Source organism: Pseudomyrmex gracilis, unplaced genomic scaffold (genome assembly GCF_002006095.1).
Source record: "Pseudomyrmex gracilis isolate BER0280 unplaced genomic scaffold, ASM200609v1 scaffold_30, whole genome shotgun sequence".
In the NCBI taxonomy this organism is placed as follows: domain Eukaryota; kingdom Metazoa; phylum Arthropoda; class Insecta; order Hymenoptera; family Formicidae; genus Pseudomyrmex; species Pseudomyrmex gracilis.
The window spans coordinates 820,020-838,617 of record NW_018020614.1 but is presented as its reverse complement, the minus strand read 5'-3'; the positions used below and the strand labels follow the sequence as shown (position 1 = coordinate 838,617).

Sequence of the window (18,598 nt, the reverse complement as noted above, 5' to 3'; positions counted from 1 at the left end):
CTTTCTCTCCTCGCCTCGGTTAAACTCGTTCCCGACGAGAGAGAGAGAGAGAGAGAGAACTTGTGCGCGTGTCGATGCTTGTCGAGATTCGGAATTTTTAACGAACCACATATATATCGTGCCGCACTTATCCTTTCGCGGCCGGCTTGATGGCGGCCGCGCTCGCCATCCACTATCGATTTCTGCTATCGAACCTGATTATGCGGAGGCGCGTGGAGAAAATAATCTTGAGAAAAAGCTCGAGCGAGTTCTCTCGCCCCGACAGCAACGTGTACTCCCGGTGTGCGCATAAATATTGCGAAGTGTTCCTTCTTCCCGCTGGATTTTGTTTCCCCAATTGTTTCGGGATCGCTGATTGTCTCGATAAATTAATGACCGAACGAGCCGAGACCGCGGCGTAATCTTCGTCTTTTATCGATTTTAAAGAGTTGAATTCTTCGCTATATTTAATTAAAACAAAATCCGAGTGTCTCTCGCCTCTCGCGCGACTAACAAGAAATATAGACGGTACACACAATAATTTATGTTTTTTTCACGGGCGCGTTTTATTTTAATACTCTTTTCCTAAAAATTTGATTAAATCACGAAGGCGGCGAACGGGAAAGGAATGCTCTCTCTCTCTTTCTCTCTCTCTATTTCCGATTAACAATTTCCTCCGAGAGGTTGTTATTCGTTACATAGCCGTTATATAATTTTCCCGACGTTGTTATTTCTCCATTTCTCCGCAAGTTTCGTTGATTCTATCTCGTCAAGTTATCGCGCGCTATGTACCACTAGCGCGCGCCTAAGTAGTATTTACTACGTCGCGCAATTTTCCGCGGAACGGAAATAGAGTGTCATCCGAGAGACTGTCGATTAAACTATTTTCTTTGTTAAATTACATTCTTTTCGCAAATCGGTACATCTCAGCGAATCTTTTTACTTTTTTTTTTTTTTTTTTGTAAATACAACCGAGAATTCTTTTTTGGATATAATGTTAAAGCGCGATGTTAACATTGCAAAACTTCCCGGGGGCAGAGATAAAATCTCTCGAAGCCCGTGGAATCCTCTCATTAGGGAAACATCAACTCACGACGTCTCGCGGAATCTCGCGCGCGAAAAGATGAATCGAGAAGATATCGACGGGAAATCCTGCATCATTGAAAACAATAAATTTCGCGGATCTCACACGGTTTAACGTCTGATTAAAGACACGAGAAGTATAATAACATCCAGTTCTCAACCGATCGAAGCGTCGTTCTTCGTCATTCCCGTTAGTTTCGCAAAACCGCGTATCGCTCCAACCGCGCGAGGCGAGGATATAATATCCTCATATCCTGAAGGACAATATCCTCACGGCGATTTTCTAAATCCGAAAAAACAGCTCGGAACAAATCCCCGTGGCGCAATTTAACCGGTTCGCTGTATTATCGCGCGGCGAGTAAACAGCGCGGCGTCATCGTGAGATTCACTCTGACGTCGTCGCTCGTCGTCGTCGTCGTCGCGACAGGCTATTGCCGCTGTCCTTCTCCGAGTTTTGCGCACTCTCCTTCAGTTCTTTTATTAGTTTCGTCTCTCGTTACCCACGACACGTACCATACGTGAGAATGGCGTTGGAGATTTCGCGACGGCGGCGAGTTTTCGCAGCGCTTGCTCGCTCTGTCGCGCTCGCGATGTCGCGTTCCCCTCGTCGAGAACTTATCGGCAACCGTCATCGATTCTTTCATCGTAGAAAAAGAGACGCGCGGAACGATGAAAACCGGGTGTTGACAACGTCCGAAGCGATGGTGACAGCGCCCGTCAGTCGGAAGAAAACAATTTTCTCTACTAATGAACGTCTCTACAACTTTATAAACAAAATTTCAAAACATATGTGACAAAAATATCATTTGTAAAAACTTATATAAACTTTTTTATAGACCTTTGCGACGAGACGGTGACTACTTTATTCGAAACTCGATAAATAAATATTTGTTGTTAGCCGTTACTAAACAGTACTTCATATACTAACATATAAAATAAATTATACTTACAACCTTATAAAACCATTACAGATCTAAAAATTAAACGTTACTTACACATGTTACCGGAGTGTTACTCAGGTGCTTAATTGAAAACTTTATGAGGTCGACTCGTTTAGCAGAAAGTTGAAGTTAAAGTAGAAAGCGCTGACTTGACGTCAAGCTGACCGGTCAGGTTCGCACTCATCTCGATCGGTTATGTTCCAATCTTGGTCGATTAAATTCACATCCTGACCGGTTAGGGTTCACATCTCGACCGGTTAAGTTCACATATCGATCGGTTAGGTTCGTGACCGGTCAGGGTCGCGTGGTGATCGGATAGGTTTATATTTTTGACCATTCAAGGTCAATCTTGATCAGTTAGGTTCACATCTTGACCGGTTAGGTTCACATATCGATTGGTTATGTGCACATATTGACTGTGCCTGAGTGAAAAAACCGGTCAGAATGTAAATCTAACCGATCGAGATGTGTGATTTTTATTGGTCAGCTTGACGTCAAGAGGCAGCTACTTTAACTTCAATTTTCTGATAAACGAGTCGGGCACTGAAGTTTTAATTTTGACTCCTACAACCACTTGGACGCCTCAGTATTTATATAGGTGCGGATGTGCTTTTGTTCGACGGAAATGTGCTAACGTATCAGACATATTTAGTACCTGATTATTTTGTTTACCAGCGAAACGATTTTTTGAGTATTCAATAAAATATTTGTCAGAGATTATTCAACTACAGTCTTTCGAATGTACATTTTACAAGAAGCAACATTAAAACTGAGGAGAACACATCTGAATTAATTAGTCTTCGATCGCAAGAGTCTTGAAAGTAACCAATGAAGAAGAAGATAAGATAAAGTAGCGATAATCGTTTACAGGGGAAGTACTTTTATCAGAAATTTCCTTAATTCTACCAATCGGTCGTTCAATTAATTCGCTCGATTAACTGGAACAATCACAGCGATATCTTGGTGCTACTTCCTGAGATTAAAATTCGCAACAAGTGCGTGGTTCAAAAAGATTTTGCATACATCTCGGCAAATATTCCCCGCAATTCCGGTGCTTTCGACATTCTATATACGTGACAAAGAACGCCGGCGTTCTTCTCTGTTTAAACACACACACACACACACACACACACACACACACACACACATAGGTGAACTTGTTCGATTGCACACCGCGAGTGACTTCTCGTCCAACGAGAAGAGTCCGAATGTCTTGACGATAGTAATCCGACGTAACGAAAGGAACGTCGTTGTCGTTGTCGTCGTTGCAGGCGAGGATAAAACCGTGGGCGTCCTCAGGCGAATTCCTCGCCGCGTCGGAGGATCGATAGGATATTCCTTCGCGTCTCTCGTTAGGCTTAACTCCTTCCATCGTTATTGTTCTGCGTAGGCGTCTCTAACGTTCGGCGAATTTTCAAGTAGGCGGTGGGGAATTGGCGTATCCGCTCGTGATTTTCATAGCCGCGCGCGGCCGTATAAACTTGAAAAGTGAAATTGTTATTGTCTTATTTAGAGAATGTTCTCCCGGGAAAGGCGTAAATTGTTTTAAAGAATATGTTTTGGAATGACCGATAAATTTTCGCTTCCCTTCTATCCGCGCTTTTTCCCGAACGTAATCCCTTCGGAGATAACGTCGCGCGCGGATGTGTGGGTTTTGGAATTGTTAACGGTGCACTCGCTGATGTTTTTCTCTCTCTCTCTCTCTCTCTATCTCTCTCTTTCTCTTTCTCTCGTCAACAATTACAATCATTGAAATCCGCGAATTACGTATACGCGTGTACCGCAGTTTTCTTAACGGTAACACGATGCGAAGAAACGCGGGAAACGCAACGTAGTCGCACGTTGCAACGAAGAGGGAAGAAGCAAAGTGGCCGGTGCGAAGCAATATGGCGGGTCCACTTTCGGGGAAGGGGGCGGGTTTCTGTAGAGCGAGGACACACAGTGGACACACAACGGTGTTCGTGAGAAAATACGTTGAGAAGGAAGAAAAGGAGGAAGAGAAGGAAGAGAACGCGGCGGAGGTACCTGATGTGTACGTCACGGTAAAGAACTTACGTGGCGAGTAGGTGGAAAGAGAGAGAGAGAGAAAGAACTTCTAGACTCTCTAGCGCGAGTTGTACTTAGACGAGTCAACCATGCGTGCTTCCCCGTGTCGCGTCACAGGTGAGCTGAGAAGACGCTCGTGGAGCGAGTCCTATGGAAGGACTCGCGGAAAAGAAGGACGAACAACGGGGCCAAAATAGAAGAAAAAAGCGAGCTAATCGTCGCTCGCTTATCTAAGATAAGAAGAAAAGATCGTACCGCGTGGTTCAAGGTTCATTGTCCTCCAACCTTCGTCGGTTTTTCGCGCCCTTTGTTGTGTACCGCGCTCTCTCGCGCACGTAGTTTTGTGCGCGCAATTTTGCGTCACACGGTAAACGCAACAAACGCTCCTCTCTGATGAGTCGGTCATTTTTGTGAAGTCTCTTGGCGAAGCGTCTCGCTTCGAAGATAATCTCATTCGAATATAACATGCGAAACGTGTGCGTGAATTAAATTAAAAGCGATAAAAAAAATATACATAAAAACTTATTTTTTGACGAGAAAATTCCGGTTAAAGTAAAAATAAACGCTCGGTTTCTCTCCTGCGTCCCCGTAATAAAATTATACTGATTCCTGTGTTATCTTTCATTAATCATTTTAAATCGTATCACTGTGTGTAATTTTACATATTGCGCTGTTACGTTGATCGATACAACATTTCGACGTTATTCAAAGACTTTAATTAGCACACCCGATAAGGATACGCGTCCATCACACGTCCGTGCGCCTGATTGCCAACAATTCACCGATCCGTATCTATCATTTTCCTCTGATATAGTTTGAAATATCAGTTCTTGTTATTATTATAACATTTGACATTGCGCTGTTTTATCGCATGTACGTATCTGAAACTCGGATTCAGAGATGTTAAATCGATTCCTCTCTCTCTCTCTCTCTCTCTTTCTCTTCACGTCAATCTCTTTTCCTAGATGATGTTTATTGCCGGTAGCACGCCTCTCTTCTTATCACGGCAACGCAATCGCGCAATATGCGACAAGTGGATGTATACACACACACAAGCAAGCAGGAAGGAAAAATGCGAGATTTACGATTAGCTCGTGTGCGTTGGGGAAGAGGAAGGCCAGGGTTAAATCGAAAAAACAGATCGCGCTCCTTTACGCTATGCTGCACATTCGCTTCAGTCGTTATAATCGAAGACCCCACCGTCTTTCTCCGCCGCGGGAACAAAACTGTGTCGATATTATCAGTAAGCATCGAAGGAGAGACTGACCGTAACGACGCCCGTAACGATTTGCACAAGTATCGATCATAACCGTTTTCATCAACGCGAGAGAAACGAATGAGAGAGTGAGAGAGAGAGAGAGAGAGAGAGAGAGAGAGAGAAAAAACACCATCCTCTCGAAGATAATTAAATTACCGCTCCGCGATCTCGCGAGGTCGTAACAGCACAAAAGATTTTCGATATGTCTTTAATGCGATTACACAAATTTAATCAGCGCAATATTCCGGTAATATTTGAATTAAAAAGAAATTTGAAAAAAACCGCGCATTGAATTAAAGTAAATTTCTTATTTGAAATAGTTCGATGCGAAGTAATGAAATTAAAAATAAGTAATACAAACAGGCAATGAAAATTAAAATATAAAATTTCTTATTTAAATAATAATAATTTCCTATTTAAAAGAGTCGACGCGAAGTCAATAAATAAAGCAAGATAATTCGAAAATAATTCGATCGAAGAGAGCCGCGGTGTGTCGAGAGAGGATACGGTCTTTATTAAAATAATTGAGACGCGCGATGCATCGACACGGTGACGAGATCGGGCGTCGCGACACCGAGTGATAAGACGACAGCTCTAACGTGGCGGCCGCCATGGAAAGTTGAAAAACAGCATGACCAGGCGTAAGCACGTATCAACCACTTTTCTCCTGGATCTCCTCTTTCCCTCTCCCATCCTTTCTCATCTTGGTCGTTTTATTCTACCTTACGCTGTGTTACCGAACCGGTTAAATAACTCGGCGCAAATTCAAATCTGCGCAACACAACATCGGCGTGGCGATTGATAAGACTCTCTCGCAGCGCTATGCGAGACTCTTCCGACGAGAGTCACTTTAAAGACCGCGCGCGTTTACGACGGATTAATACGTACGATACACGCGTACAACGCCGTTTTACTTTCGCGTATTTTACAGTATTTTTAAAATTATTATTATTATTATTTATGCGGTTTTATTATAATTCACCATCGGTTCTTCGCTCTTTTGTTTTTTCTGAATTTTATTACGTCGGAGCAGCAATGTAATTATTTCCGCCGATATTACCGGGCGAGAATAGCGGTAGAAATGACAGAAAATTAAGAGAAACTGCGAGTTACTCTCTTCCCATTTTGTTTTCCAATCTAGATACAAGGACGTGGTGAAGATTAATTTTTTAAGCACGTCGTTTTCTTTCTTACACGCATATTTGTCATTTCTTCGTCAAATGTAAATGTGTTCAATGGTTCGTACATTACGAAGCACGCAGAAATATTAGTAAAATATGCAATTTTGCAATTTTACCGCTTTCTGTGCACTTCGTTCTCGAAACAACGTGTAATATTTCGACAAGAAAAATAATTACCGATGCAATTAATAGAAAAATTAAAACCTTTTTTGACTAAAATTATTCGCAGAGAAACGAAAATTCAGAGAACTGGAAATTACAACAAGACTTACCACAGTAATTTTTTTTTTTTAGTACAATGTTATATATGATTGTTTATTATCTTTTAAATAATGTATTTCTCGCAAACAAAAATATGTACATCAAAATGATTCGAACGAACAACATCCGTGTATAAGCGCACAATTTTCTGATGACGTACGAGCGTACATTCTTCTTTACGGGCAAACATATAACGCCTATTAACAACGCGTGTAATACACGTCGATGCGGTAATAATATGTCATTTCAACGGAGTTTACGATTTGTCAGACCGAGGACGATAATCAATTCGATCGCCGATCGTCGGTGGAGAACATATACCTCAGCGGTTCGTCGATTCGCGCGCGAACGCGCACGCTGCGACAGACCTTTCTTTTTGTTTTTTTTTTTTTTGTTTTTTTTTTTTACGCGTGCACGAGTGGTTTAATAAAAACGGCTTTCCGAGAGATCCCCGGACACGACACGTGCGGTCTCTTCCCTCCTAACGAAATCATTTCGTCCTGGCTGTCTCAGGCTCTTTCTTTTCCCCGCCCGTCTTCTTCAGGGCACATCCGCCTTTTACTACCGCACCACAGTTTGTTGTAGTACGCGAGAGCGCAACCCGTCCTTCTGCTCTCCTCTTCTCTTCTCTCTTTCTCTCTCTTGTCCCTCTCGCTGTCGGTCTTGCGCTACAAACGGCCTTTGAATAGCGTCTAGTTTTTGTCGAGCAACTAGTTTTACCGGAGGTTTTCATTCTCCGCTCCTATATCCGCGGGCGCGCGCGCGCGCTCGCTCTCTATCTTTCTCTCTCTCTCTCGTCCTTCGCGCATCGAGCCACCGTGAAAATTAATCTCGCCGGTTCTCTCAACGCCCGTGAAACACACCGGGAAAAGTGAACGACGTGCGGCCGCGGAAACCACGAAAAAAAATTGCCACGATTCTCGAGTGGTTCATTGATGACTTACTTTTTTTTTTCGTCGATATATACATAAATTACATTTCGTCGGGAAAAAGAATTGAAAAGTGAAAAAATTATTGTAATAACAAAATGATTTTGTAATAATAACGCGTCTGTAGAGATAACGTGTTTTCTCGGATTTGTTTTTGTAATTATGTATTTTCGCGTAATGTGGTAAAAATTATATGCGATAATAACGAATCGAAAGTATTGGCGTTGCGCGGCAAAGCATCAATTAGTAGCAATCTCTTAAACGCTAAATATTAATAATAATCGACTTTAATAAGCATGAAACGGGAGTTACCTTGAGACACACGGTGCATTAAGCGACAATGCAAAAAGAAGCACGGTTGGCGGATTATAAAAGTATCCCCGGCATGCAATCTCTCTTCTCCATCGCGTTCCTATTTAATATTTTATCTTCGGAAGCTGGCAACGCGCGTAGCTAAGCAGCAACACACAGTTCGCGAGACCGAGAGAAGGAGCGGGAAGGGGAAATTATGTGCGATTATATAAAGTATATACGTATATAATATATCGACCGGCCTATTAGAGAAGTACGTTAATTAGCAATCGCGGCTACCGGCGCGAGTTTCGACGCGTTCATTTCGTCTCTCATTAGATTAAATTATCGCGAGTATTTAGCGTGTCTCTCTCTCTCTCTCTCTAAATCACATTCTTTTGTGGAAAAATATATCACAGATGTTATTTTTGCTCCTTGATCAACAAACAAAGAGATAAGAGAAGAGATAAAGTGAATGATCCTCGCGCCATATCGACATTTATGTGTCAATCGATTATTAACGAGAGACAGATGGAATTTTAACGAGCTAAGCCTGTTTTCTCCTCTTTCTCTCTCCTTTCTCTCTGAACGCCAAATGTCGATGCTATCTAATTACAAATTAACACGAACCGTCGAAGTGTTATCGAGTTAATCGATTCGCCGCGTGAGAAATACGCGTCGAGAAGTACGCGCGGGCCTCGACGAAAATCTCAACATCGACTAATGAATATGTTAATTCGATTCGCGGAAATCGTCATCTCAGATGTTACTTTTTCAAAAAAAAGGCGCTTCGCACATCTTCGAGGAAGAATCGCGTGGGTTTTTCGAGCGCGATCAAAATTTGCACCGCGGTCGCGCGAACGATCCGGGAATAAATTTACGCTTTAGTCGCGCAACTCTCTCCGCTATATTATACCCGCTTGCGAACGGCGGGAAAATCCTCAGATGTGCGCGCGCACGACCCGCGCTATAAGCCCAGGTAATAAGAATACCGAATTTACGCGCGCGACTGCTTATCTCGTTCGGTAATCGCGAGTGCGATTTATAAAGGCAGATATGACGGCCGAACACGTTGAATATGTTAATTAAACATCGGCACGTAACCGGGCGTCCGGCTGGCCATCCCACTAATCCCGACGCGCGCGTTCGCTCGGCTCTTGTTTACACGTTACAAGCGCGTTCCACTGGTTTCTCCCGTTGTGTCCAGGTGTGTATGCTCGTTACACGCGAACTAGACGTGCGCGGTGTGTGTACTCGTACGAAGAACCGCGAGTTGATGACTTTTTCGTTCTCCTACGGTCGCGCATTTTACTTCTCGTTTGTTTTAATTCCCGGGGATCCTCGATCATTATCCTCGTCCTCTCTGTGATTTACTTCGTAAGATCCGCGAATCAAAGATCATTCGAGACAAATAATCGAATTGAACCGTGAGGGTGAAATTGCAGAGAATCGCAGCAATGTATCTCTCGCACACGTTTTGCAACCGCATAATTTATCAGGTGTAATGGAAATACCTGTTTCAATTCTCGTTTAAATGAACGAGACAATTTGTGTCGGCGAATGCGCGTATTTCCCAATTAACGATAACAATATACTCATTTTCTTCCGCGCGCGTTGTGTGACCGATTTCACACGACACAATCCCGATGCCTCAACAAGCAATTCGGACCGCGACCGACACACGAGCACAGTCTCCGCGTTGTTTCATTCGACCGACTTAATCGATTTAAATTCCTGGAAGAGCGAGAAAGAGAGCATTTGACGAATGGATCAGATACTTAACGAAGAAATTCCAAGTTTTTTTCAACTGCTCGCGGTCACACGAGATAGTACACAACTCTTTCAAGAAAAAAGAAAAACCTTTGAAATACCCGCGCGTACATTATTTTCATTCCCGAAAGCGGTCTGAGACCATTAGATCCCCGCGTGACCAACTAACGCGATGAGGGCTGTACAGTTAGTCGGAACGACGCCGATGTGTACGAGAGACAGGCCGACAGATGTGTACTCTGTACCGTTGAAGAGGCGCGAGATGAGCACAGACGGGTCTTCCGAAGAAGTCACCTTCTCTCCTCCTTCGCGAGAAGAGGATGTCGTCGTCGAAGAAGAGACGGCGAAGACGGCAGATATTGGCAGAATTCGCGGCTCTCAAAATATATATATACATATATATATATATATATGCATGCAAACGGATAGTGAAGCTATCGGATAGAATGCGCCCCCGACATCTCTTTAAAATCACGGATTTTGAGGGATGAAAAGGATGGATATAAGAAAAGGAATATGAAACGCGCGTACGTCGAATGGCAAAATATTTACGCGTTTACGAAGGCGAGGACTCTATCCCGAGAGTGTAGGCAAGGTTATAGCGACCGCGCTGTGAATATTTTTCCTAAGAGATTTGATATCTCTTTCACGACCGAATATGAGAATTTATGTGCCCGCGCGCGCGTTTGTGTATCCATTCCGGAGAGCGAGAAAGAAAAAACATATACTCGTAAAAATGCGTTTTTCACTTATATTTTTCGTGTACTTTGATACACCGAAAAATAAGGAAAAGAGAATCAAATGAGAATTTTTCTTTTTTTCGCGCGGTGACCTAAATTCGTCCGCGGAATCAAAGCTTGAAGTTCAGCTGGGCGATGTTAAATTAATAAGCACGTCGCTCACGAAGTTGCCGGGTCGTGCGGGCTCGCGACAAAATGCACGTGTATATCTCTGTGTATGTGTTACACATGTATATGTGTACGTGCATTTTGTCGCTTACACGTATATAGTGCGGACGCAGCGCTAAAGCACCAACGCCCGGAATGTCCGTCGCTCTGTATACGAGCGTCTAATTAATTACGAGTGCGGACGAAAAGAGAACGTCGTCGGCTACCGCGAATAACGACGCGGACTCAAGAATAGCCGAATGGCATTTGGCGCGCGAAGGGCGCCGGGTGAATTTACGCGATCTTCTCTCCTTTTCGCGGAAAGACGCGTTTCTCTCTGTATAAGCTTTATTAATTAAAGCTCGCCGAGCAAAGTTATCCGTTTTCCCGAGATAAATCCTACGGAGCTTCTCCCACAAAATAATCATACTAATAAGAACATTTGCAAACGATTCGGACAACGGACTTCCGCGAGCGAGCGAGCGCAAACGGACTATTACGTGAGAAAGCCGCGCGCGCTCCGGTTTAGCGAGCGCTCGGGCTTTACACGCTGTGAAGTCCATTTGCGTGTAAATTAGAAGCAAGCTTTTCTAGCGCGAGCAAATAACCGAGCAACGCGGAGAAAACTGCGTTACATATCCGTTATCGTTTTTCTCTCTCTCTCTCTTTCTGTTTCTCTCTCCCTCTCCGTCTCTCTCTCTCTTTTTCATCAGCGCGAACTGGAATTTAACATCCCGACAATATTTCGATATCCCGTTTTGCCGGATCAATAAAGAATTAATAATAGCGAAACCGCAATATGACACGCGGAACGACCACGACGAGAAATATGAAAACCATCGCGCGTCGTGGAAGAAGCGCGAGTTTCACGACGACGATTCGAATACCGTTCCGATCGCGAAAGATTTTTTTTGTTTGACACAGTTCCGCGGGAACGGTGATGATCCGATAATGAATCTCGAACTCTCTGTCTGAAGACAGAGAGCTAACTGTACCGAGATTTATCCCATATAACGCGATTCGATCGAACGCGTTCCGCGACAATAAGGAAATCGCTCCTCGCGATTCGTTCAGCAACAAATTTATTATGCGCGTGGCTTTTATTCACGCATCGTTTGCGATGACCAGAGAGAGAGAGAGAGAGAGAGAGAGAGAAAGACGTTTTTTATAATTCTGACGAGTGTAATTCGCATCTCTCGGGATACTTTGTGATATCAAAATACCGCGAACGCGACACCGATACTTCCCGATGGCTATCGAGAAAGTTGAAATGATGTTTTCCGAAAAGCGTTTTGTGACTCGCCCTTCTCGCTGCAAAAATAAGCAAAAAAGTACACGAGGTTTTATTTTCAAGATCGAACCACGAAGATTATTTTTCAAGGTAAAAAAAAATAATAATAATAAGTTTGCAATCTATTTTCATTTCCGTTAGAAGAGCGCGTCTCGTGCTCGCGCAAACTAATTTCCCAGGATCTTGACTTTTTTCTCGTTAAGGAGTTGCTAACCTTCTCCTGTGGCAACAGTTTCGTTCCGACTGATTTATAACAGCCTCCTCTCCGTTGCTTCGCGCCTTGTTCGCGGCTTTACGCGCGCGTCCGTTGCTTGATGAAAAATGAACGCGACTCCTTACATCCCGTTACGATTTGACGAGCTAACGACACGTAACGTACATATTAGCGCGAGTGTTAAAATCAAAGTAATCACGTTCGCTTCTCACATTGTAGACATCGGATCGTCGAAGAACACAGCTCTCGCAACAATCTTTAAACTTTGCAATTTTTGCAGAAACATGAGACTTTGTGCGCAAAGCAATAAAAATAAAAATAATAATAATAATAATAACAATACAAGTGCCGCAATTTGTGCGGCAAAAGACTTGGTTCTCGTCGTAAGTGTCCTCATCAATTACTTGTAACTGGTAATAAAAACGCTCGAGTTGTTATAAAAGAAAGCGCCCTGGAGTTAACGAGAAAAAAGTAAACTTCCGTGAGAAAGGAGGTCAAGAAAGTGAACGATAGACAAATATATGTGTAACATTGAAGTGCAAACGAGCGAGATGCAAAAGATTCTGTGTGACGGCAGAGGGAGAAACAATCTTCTTGCGGGAACAGGTGTGCGAGCGCGAGAGAACTCGGCTATTGACACGCGATTATGTTGCTCTACCTGCATGAAGTTTGCGCACGGCAAATACAATGTTTCATAAGTCGACTTTTAAAATTTCTTCCATATAGTACGTGCGAGCGCAAGTATGTAAGACGAACAGAGAAGAATATTTTAATATACAAACGCAATTTCCTTCCGTTTTTCAAATATCCAACCCGATCTCTGATTTCAACAAATGTCATGAATTTTTAAGACGAGATGAATAAAACAAAAATATTATTATACAATTTAATATACATTTCAATAAAAATTCAAATCAATCAAAAGCGTAAAAAAAAAAAGCCAATAAGAACCGAGCGTGGATGCAAAATTACCACAAGCTTGAAATTGAATTAATTTATCACATACGTAATATATTCGTTTCTATTTTTACACTTTTTTTTTTTTTTTGACTGACGTCCTAAAACTCTTTCTATTGTTCAATTCAAAGTTTAGTTTTGGTTTTCCCTCAAATATCAAAACTTTGATTTCCGATTCCGCAAACATTGATAGATTTTTTCGGACATTTAAGTAACACCGGTCGCGCGACAAAAACAAACACACGCTTTTGCCAAAACGGCGCCGACCATATTTTCGCGTCGTCGAAGTCACGATCGAAATAACGTCATCGGCGCACATGTGACGGAGAGAAACGAGTTTCCCCCGCGAGCGGTCAAATATTAATACACCCATAAATCCCGAATAATACGTCCGCGAAACGGGATTTATAAGTGGTCGATCGAATCGCGGCCAGCACGACGTCGGAATTCGTGCCAGTAGATTGCGGATAATCGCCGCGGCTGAGTCAAAAATAAGCTGCCAGCAGCCGTAACGGACGTGATAAATATATATTGCCGCGGTTTTGTTTTTCCTCGTGATGCATAATTTGTGCGTGGGGATAATAACGAAATTCTATGGTCACAGGGTGGCGCTGGGCAAGAGCCACCCCGACCGATTCGCAAAGTTTAGACGATCGACGCGTAATCGCACGGTTAACCGATTTAATTGCAGACGTGTCATCTCAATATCTTCAATTATTATTCAAACTAATTGTAGTACGTGTATTCTTTTGTTTTATCCGATTCCGTTGTTTTGGTTTTAATTGGTATTGCTTGTTTTATGAATAAGAGTGTCGTAATTGACGCGAATAATTTAAACTCCTTAAATTCTCACCTTAAATTCACACTTTTTCACGCGAGAAATCGGAATTCCGTGAGAAAAAGATTTTAAATCTGCATTGTTTACAGATTTACATCTTTTTTTTTTTTTTTTTGTACTTTTACTCCGTGGCTCTGTGATTTCTTATGCAAATCTGACGATAAAAAATTCATCCCGTTCTCCCATGGTTCGCCAACTTCTTCCTCATCTGTTCTCATCATTTGTAGAAAGTTTAGGACGCTCACTTAAGATTGAATTGCGTCGTAATATCAAACGACAGGAACCGACTTCAATTTTAATAAAAAGATTTATTACCAAGATCTGATTTTTCTTCACTTAAAAAACAGCGATAGTAGTGTGAGAATCGTAAATAACAAGTAAAAATAAATTTTTTCCCTAAATTTCTCTTTAAATCGCATCGTTAAACTTTTATTGGGTTTTTTTCGGAATTTCAAGATTTATTATTATTTTTTTAAATATTTAGTCAAATATCCAGGCACACGTTTTTAATATTAGAACACAAATAAATTGTTCTTTTTAACTTGCGATACAAAGAGAAGACCACGTTTAAACTCATTATTTTAAATAACATTTCATTAAGCATTTAATTAATTATTATTGAACTGCTACGATATTGAGAAATCCGCACCGTCCTAATATTTTCTGTGAGTTTATACCAAAATTATGCTAAAGAGATGTACCGAGTGTTCGCATAAGAGCTTCCACAAGAAGCTATCGACTCACAATGGTAATTCCGGAGCGGCTGCAATTTCGCGTCTTACCTCTCGGTCGTCCTTGAACGCGCGCGAGTATGGATAGGCAAGCAGGATTTTCCAGTAGCCGGTGAAGAGGCGCCTTCTCCTTCCTTGCCCCTCTGTCTTCTCCCTTCAAGACGAGCACGTTTCACACGTTAAAAAATCCGACGAGCGAAGAACAGCTTCCTTCGACACACGCGCGCGTATATACCTGTTGTCTTAACGAGCGCCAGCCACCTTTATTAGCACCGTCCGAGTTCACTCGCGCGATTTCGCGTCCGCACGCAAAGAAAAAAAAAACAACAAAAACTTCTTTCCGATTCACAACTCGACGAATTTCTCGACGTTTCCGCACTTTCTTCCCGCACACATCGTCATCATCCGCTTTTCGCGCGACTCCGTCGTCGTCGACCCGCGCGAGTCGAATTCTCTTCGAAAGGTTTCTCTCTCCTCACCGCTGATGATTCACCGCTCGCGAGCGAAAACGCGTGGACACGTTTCAAGAAAATCGCGAGAAATCGCGAGAATCGTTTCGAATGCGAAACGTCCAGCCGGAAGTCGCGAAAAATGAAGCCGCGGTATTTTCTCAGGACGCGACGCTCGTGAGAACTCTCGAGATGACACGCACCGCGCTCGCGGACCGACGCGGCACTTAGCCCGAAGGTGCCTCAGGTGAGACGCCAGGTGGGTGTCGGGAGAGGAAGGTATAGTGCGGACTATTTCTCTCTCTCCTCTCCTTGTCCTAACCGGCCCCACCGCACCCGGCGAGCCACGGGCAAGGTTTATGGCGAACCGAGTGGAATCCGAGTGCTCTCTTCTCTGTAATTCTACGGAGAAGGGCGGAGGCGCTTCTGCCGGGTCCGTTCACGGGGCCCGGGCCCCTGAAGTTCTCTACTTTATCGGTGGCGAAGAAGTATAACTCGATGCAAACAATAATAATACACGTTATATAATAATTTTATAACTTTTTTACATATATGCAAAAGCAGTGTTAAACGTTTTTTTTTACGAAATAAACTTTAAAAAAACTAAAAAGTAAATTTTAAAAAAGTAAATCTCGTTTTAAAGTTCTAAACGTGTCAATCGCTTAATATTATTTAGATGACAAAAAATACAATTGTGCTTTACCGATCGAAGTTGTTCTCGACAATCTTCTCTTACGTCTCAAATATTATTTAAAAAAACATGTGTATACGAGATGTAAATTTTAAATTATCTTAGTACACTTCGAAGTGCGAGACAACAAAAACTCAAGTTAGTTGCCGCGTGTCTTCTCCGTCAAGTGTAATTATCAAGAGAGAAACGTTCAACTTTTAAATCGAATACAGAATACTTCATCGGAGTTCGTAATAATATTGAGATGAAAATACGAGAGCGCAACAACTTTTCCCGCTTTGTATGCAGATGTGATTAATGGGAAAATCAATGTACAAACTGTTGACCTACCGCTTATTGTTATTTCCACAAGTTATGAAGCAAGGCGTCTTTGTAATGCGCTAGATAGGAAAGAAAAAAATAGACAATAGCGAGCATGAAAAAATAGCTATGGGTTCGGCCGCGTAACGAGAAATAAATCGGGAACGTGGAACGATTTAATATACTTGCGCGATTGCGTGACGTTGATTGTTAATTTATCTGTGCGCGTAAGTCGCTCACTGGCAAATTAATCGTTCGGTACGACGGGAATGAGGCAGATACGTTTGTTTATCGCTTGGTACGATTATTTCACACGTTCGGAATTAGCGCTAATGACGCGATATTGATACGAATTCCGACGCCGTAATTAATCCGTAAACCATTAATATATTACTCCGTCGCGCGATTGCGGATATTTCGCAAGGAACTAATCCCGAGCTTTTGCCTTCGAGAGATGCAACAAACATCAACAATATTCTTTACCTTAAAAACAAAGAATTTTTTCTGTAATGTTTTTCGTAACAAATTTATCACTTGAAATTAAATCGATCGCTTTGAAGAGATCGATCTGTTTGTTTCTCGTTAATTGATGTACCGAAGTTTTGATGTGCTCGTTAATAAGTTTCTCCGACGTCGTGTTAGCCGAGTCTCGCCGCACCACGATTTACGTGGCGGGAGCAACAAGAAAGTCTTGTTTCTCTCTGAGCGCACGCATCAGAAACGACGACGACGTCGTTGCTTCTGCCCGAGAGAGTTCGATGATCTTTACGCGCGGCGAGCCTCCGTTTCCCCGAGATCTCTGCCTTATCGATCACGATATCGGGGAGTTTCCTCGAGCTATCTTAATGAAAGCTCGTAATAGGAAATTATGTGGCACGAACGCGCTCGCCGGCAAAAAGCGGCGAGTTACGGCGCGCGAGTTAATTGCACCTGAATGCTAATAATATCATCAGTCATTCACCGGATGTTACCGCAATATTCGTGTTCAAGGTTTTCAGAGTCCATCACAATAACGCAAGTAATTATTTGTGATCATTTGTGTGCGACAAAAGCCCCAATCATTATATTATTTATGGATCTAGATGTGTTTTTATTCGAAAGTTTTCTACTTTATCGATGTGTCTCGTCACTGCAGCAAAAATATTGTGGGAAAAATTTATTCATTTGTTTAAAGATGCGCTCAAATCGAAGCGCAATATCGTTGAGCAATTTCGAGTTTCTCTCCCTACAAATAATGTATTTTTGTAAAAAGTTTAAAAACGATTGTTTTACCAGGTCAGATATGCTCGCAAAATAATTTTTTACTCCACTAGCGGATCTGAACAAATGTTCTAACAAAACTATGTTTTTTTTTTTTTTTACATATCTGTGGAAAAGTCTGCGCAACTAACGCGTGAGTAAACAAGATTTGCAATTTTTCTGCGATATTTGCATGTACGTCACGCGAATATGCGCGGCGTGTGTAAACCGGAGAATTGCAGTTCTTTCTTTTTTTTTTTCTTTGTTTCTCTTTTGGGTTCGCGAGTAACGCAACTTTTAAAGAGAAAATCAACACAGGGAAATTTGCCTTTCCTTTTTGCCAAAGAGGAACGATGGTTTATGGTAAAAGCTTGCTTACTTCCAGTCGGGTAGTCAAGCCGGCGTTTCTGCAACATAGAATAGAACACACATACTTAAGTTAAAGTCCCCGTTTGGAAATTTCATTTGGCAAACTTTATTGCACAACGCTCGAATGATCGCACCTGTATAGCGCGAGTTGTTTAATGATGGGAAAGAAAACTTTCCGCGCGCTAAGCTCGATAATAAAACAAAGCAAGAAGATGAACCTGCATAATGTTGCGAGCAAATATTTTCTTTTTCACCGTCAATTGCGTCGAGATTGAAAAAAACTGTGAAACAAATCTAAAACTTCTTCGAGAGAGACTCACCTCGTAATCGCGCGCCATCTGCAGATTCACGTTCTTTGTCTGCATCTTCTGCAAAAACAAGCACAACAATTTGTTACAAACTTTACAAGTTTCCGGACTGCACAATCTAAGTAATCCGAAATAAATGTCTCAATTGCCGGATATTTATTAAAGAAATAATTATCAGATGTGTAAACATTACTTAGTAAATACTTTTCAATGTTTTAAGTATTTTTTATGATATACTTTTACTTATCAGTTTCTGACTTTATACATGTGTACAAATACTTTTTGTTATACACTAGCACAACACAGACGCGCGCTACACGCACGCTATTGTTGTTTTCATTTTACCATGTGTTGTGTTAGCGAACACAACCTGTCACCGCGATGACAGTTAGTATATACGTTTTACACAAATCATATAATACACATTAGAAAAATGTCAGAGATAACGCATGAAACTCAAAATCAACAACTAGTAAGAAAGAAGAGTGAAAAAACAACACGCGACTAAAGTCATTAAAAACGTGACTAAAGTAAAGTCACATGACGGAGAAAAGAGTAAAAAAAAGAATATTATATATATATATA

The 18,598-nt window shown here is 42.1% G+C and overlaps 1 protein-coding gene across 2 annotated transcripts in view; it reads right to left on the bottom strand.

Annotated features, from left to right (window-relative positions):
• Nucleotides 1-18,598, bottom strand: part of LOC109852533 — a 62,192-nt gene that overhangs the window by 27,043 nt on the left and 16,551 nt on the right. For both annotated transcript variants that reach the window (XM_020423761.1, XM_020423762.1), the window contains exons 2-3: nucleotides 18,026-18,073; nucleotides 17,716-17,743 (exon numbers count right to left, since the gene is read on the bottom strand). In XM_020423761.1, the coding sequence (XP_020279350.1) occupies nucleotides 17,716-17,743; nucleotides 18,026-18,073 (76 nt within the window). The remainder of the gene's footprint in view (nucleotides 1-17,715; nucleotides 17,744-18,025; nucleotides 18,074-18,598) is intronic.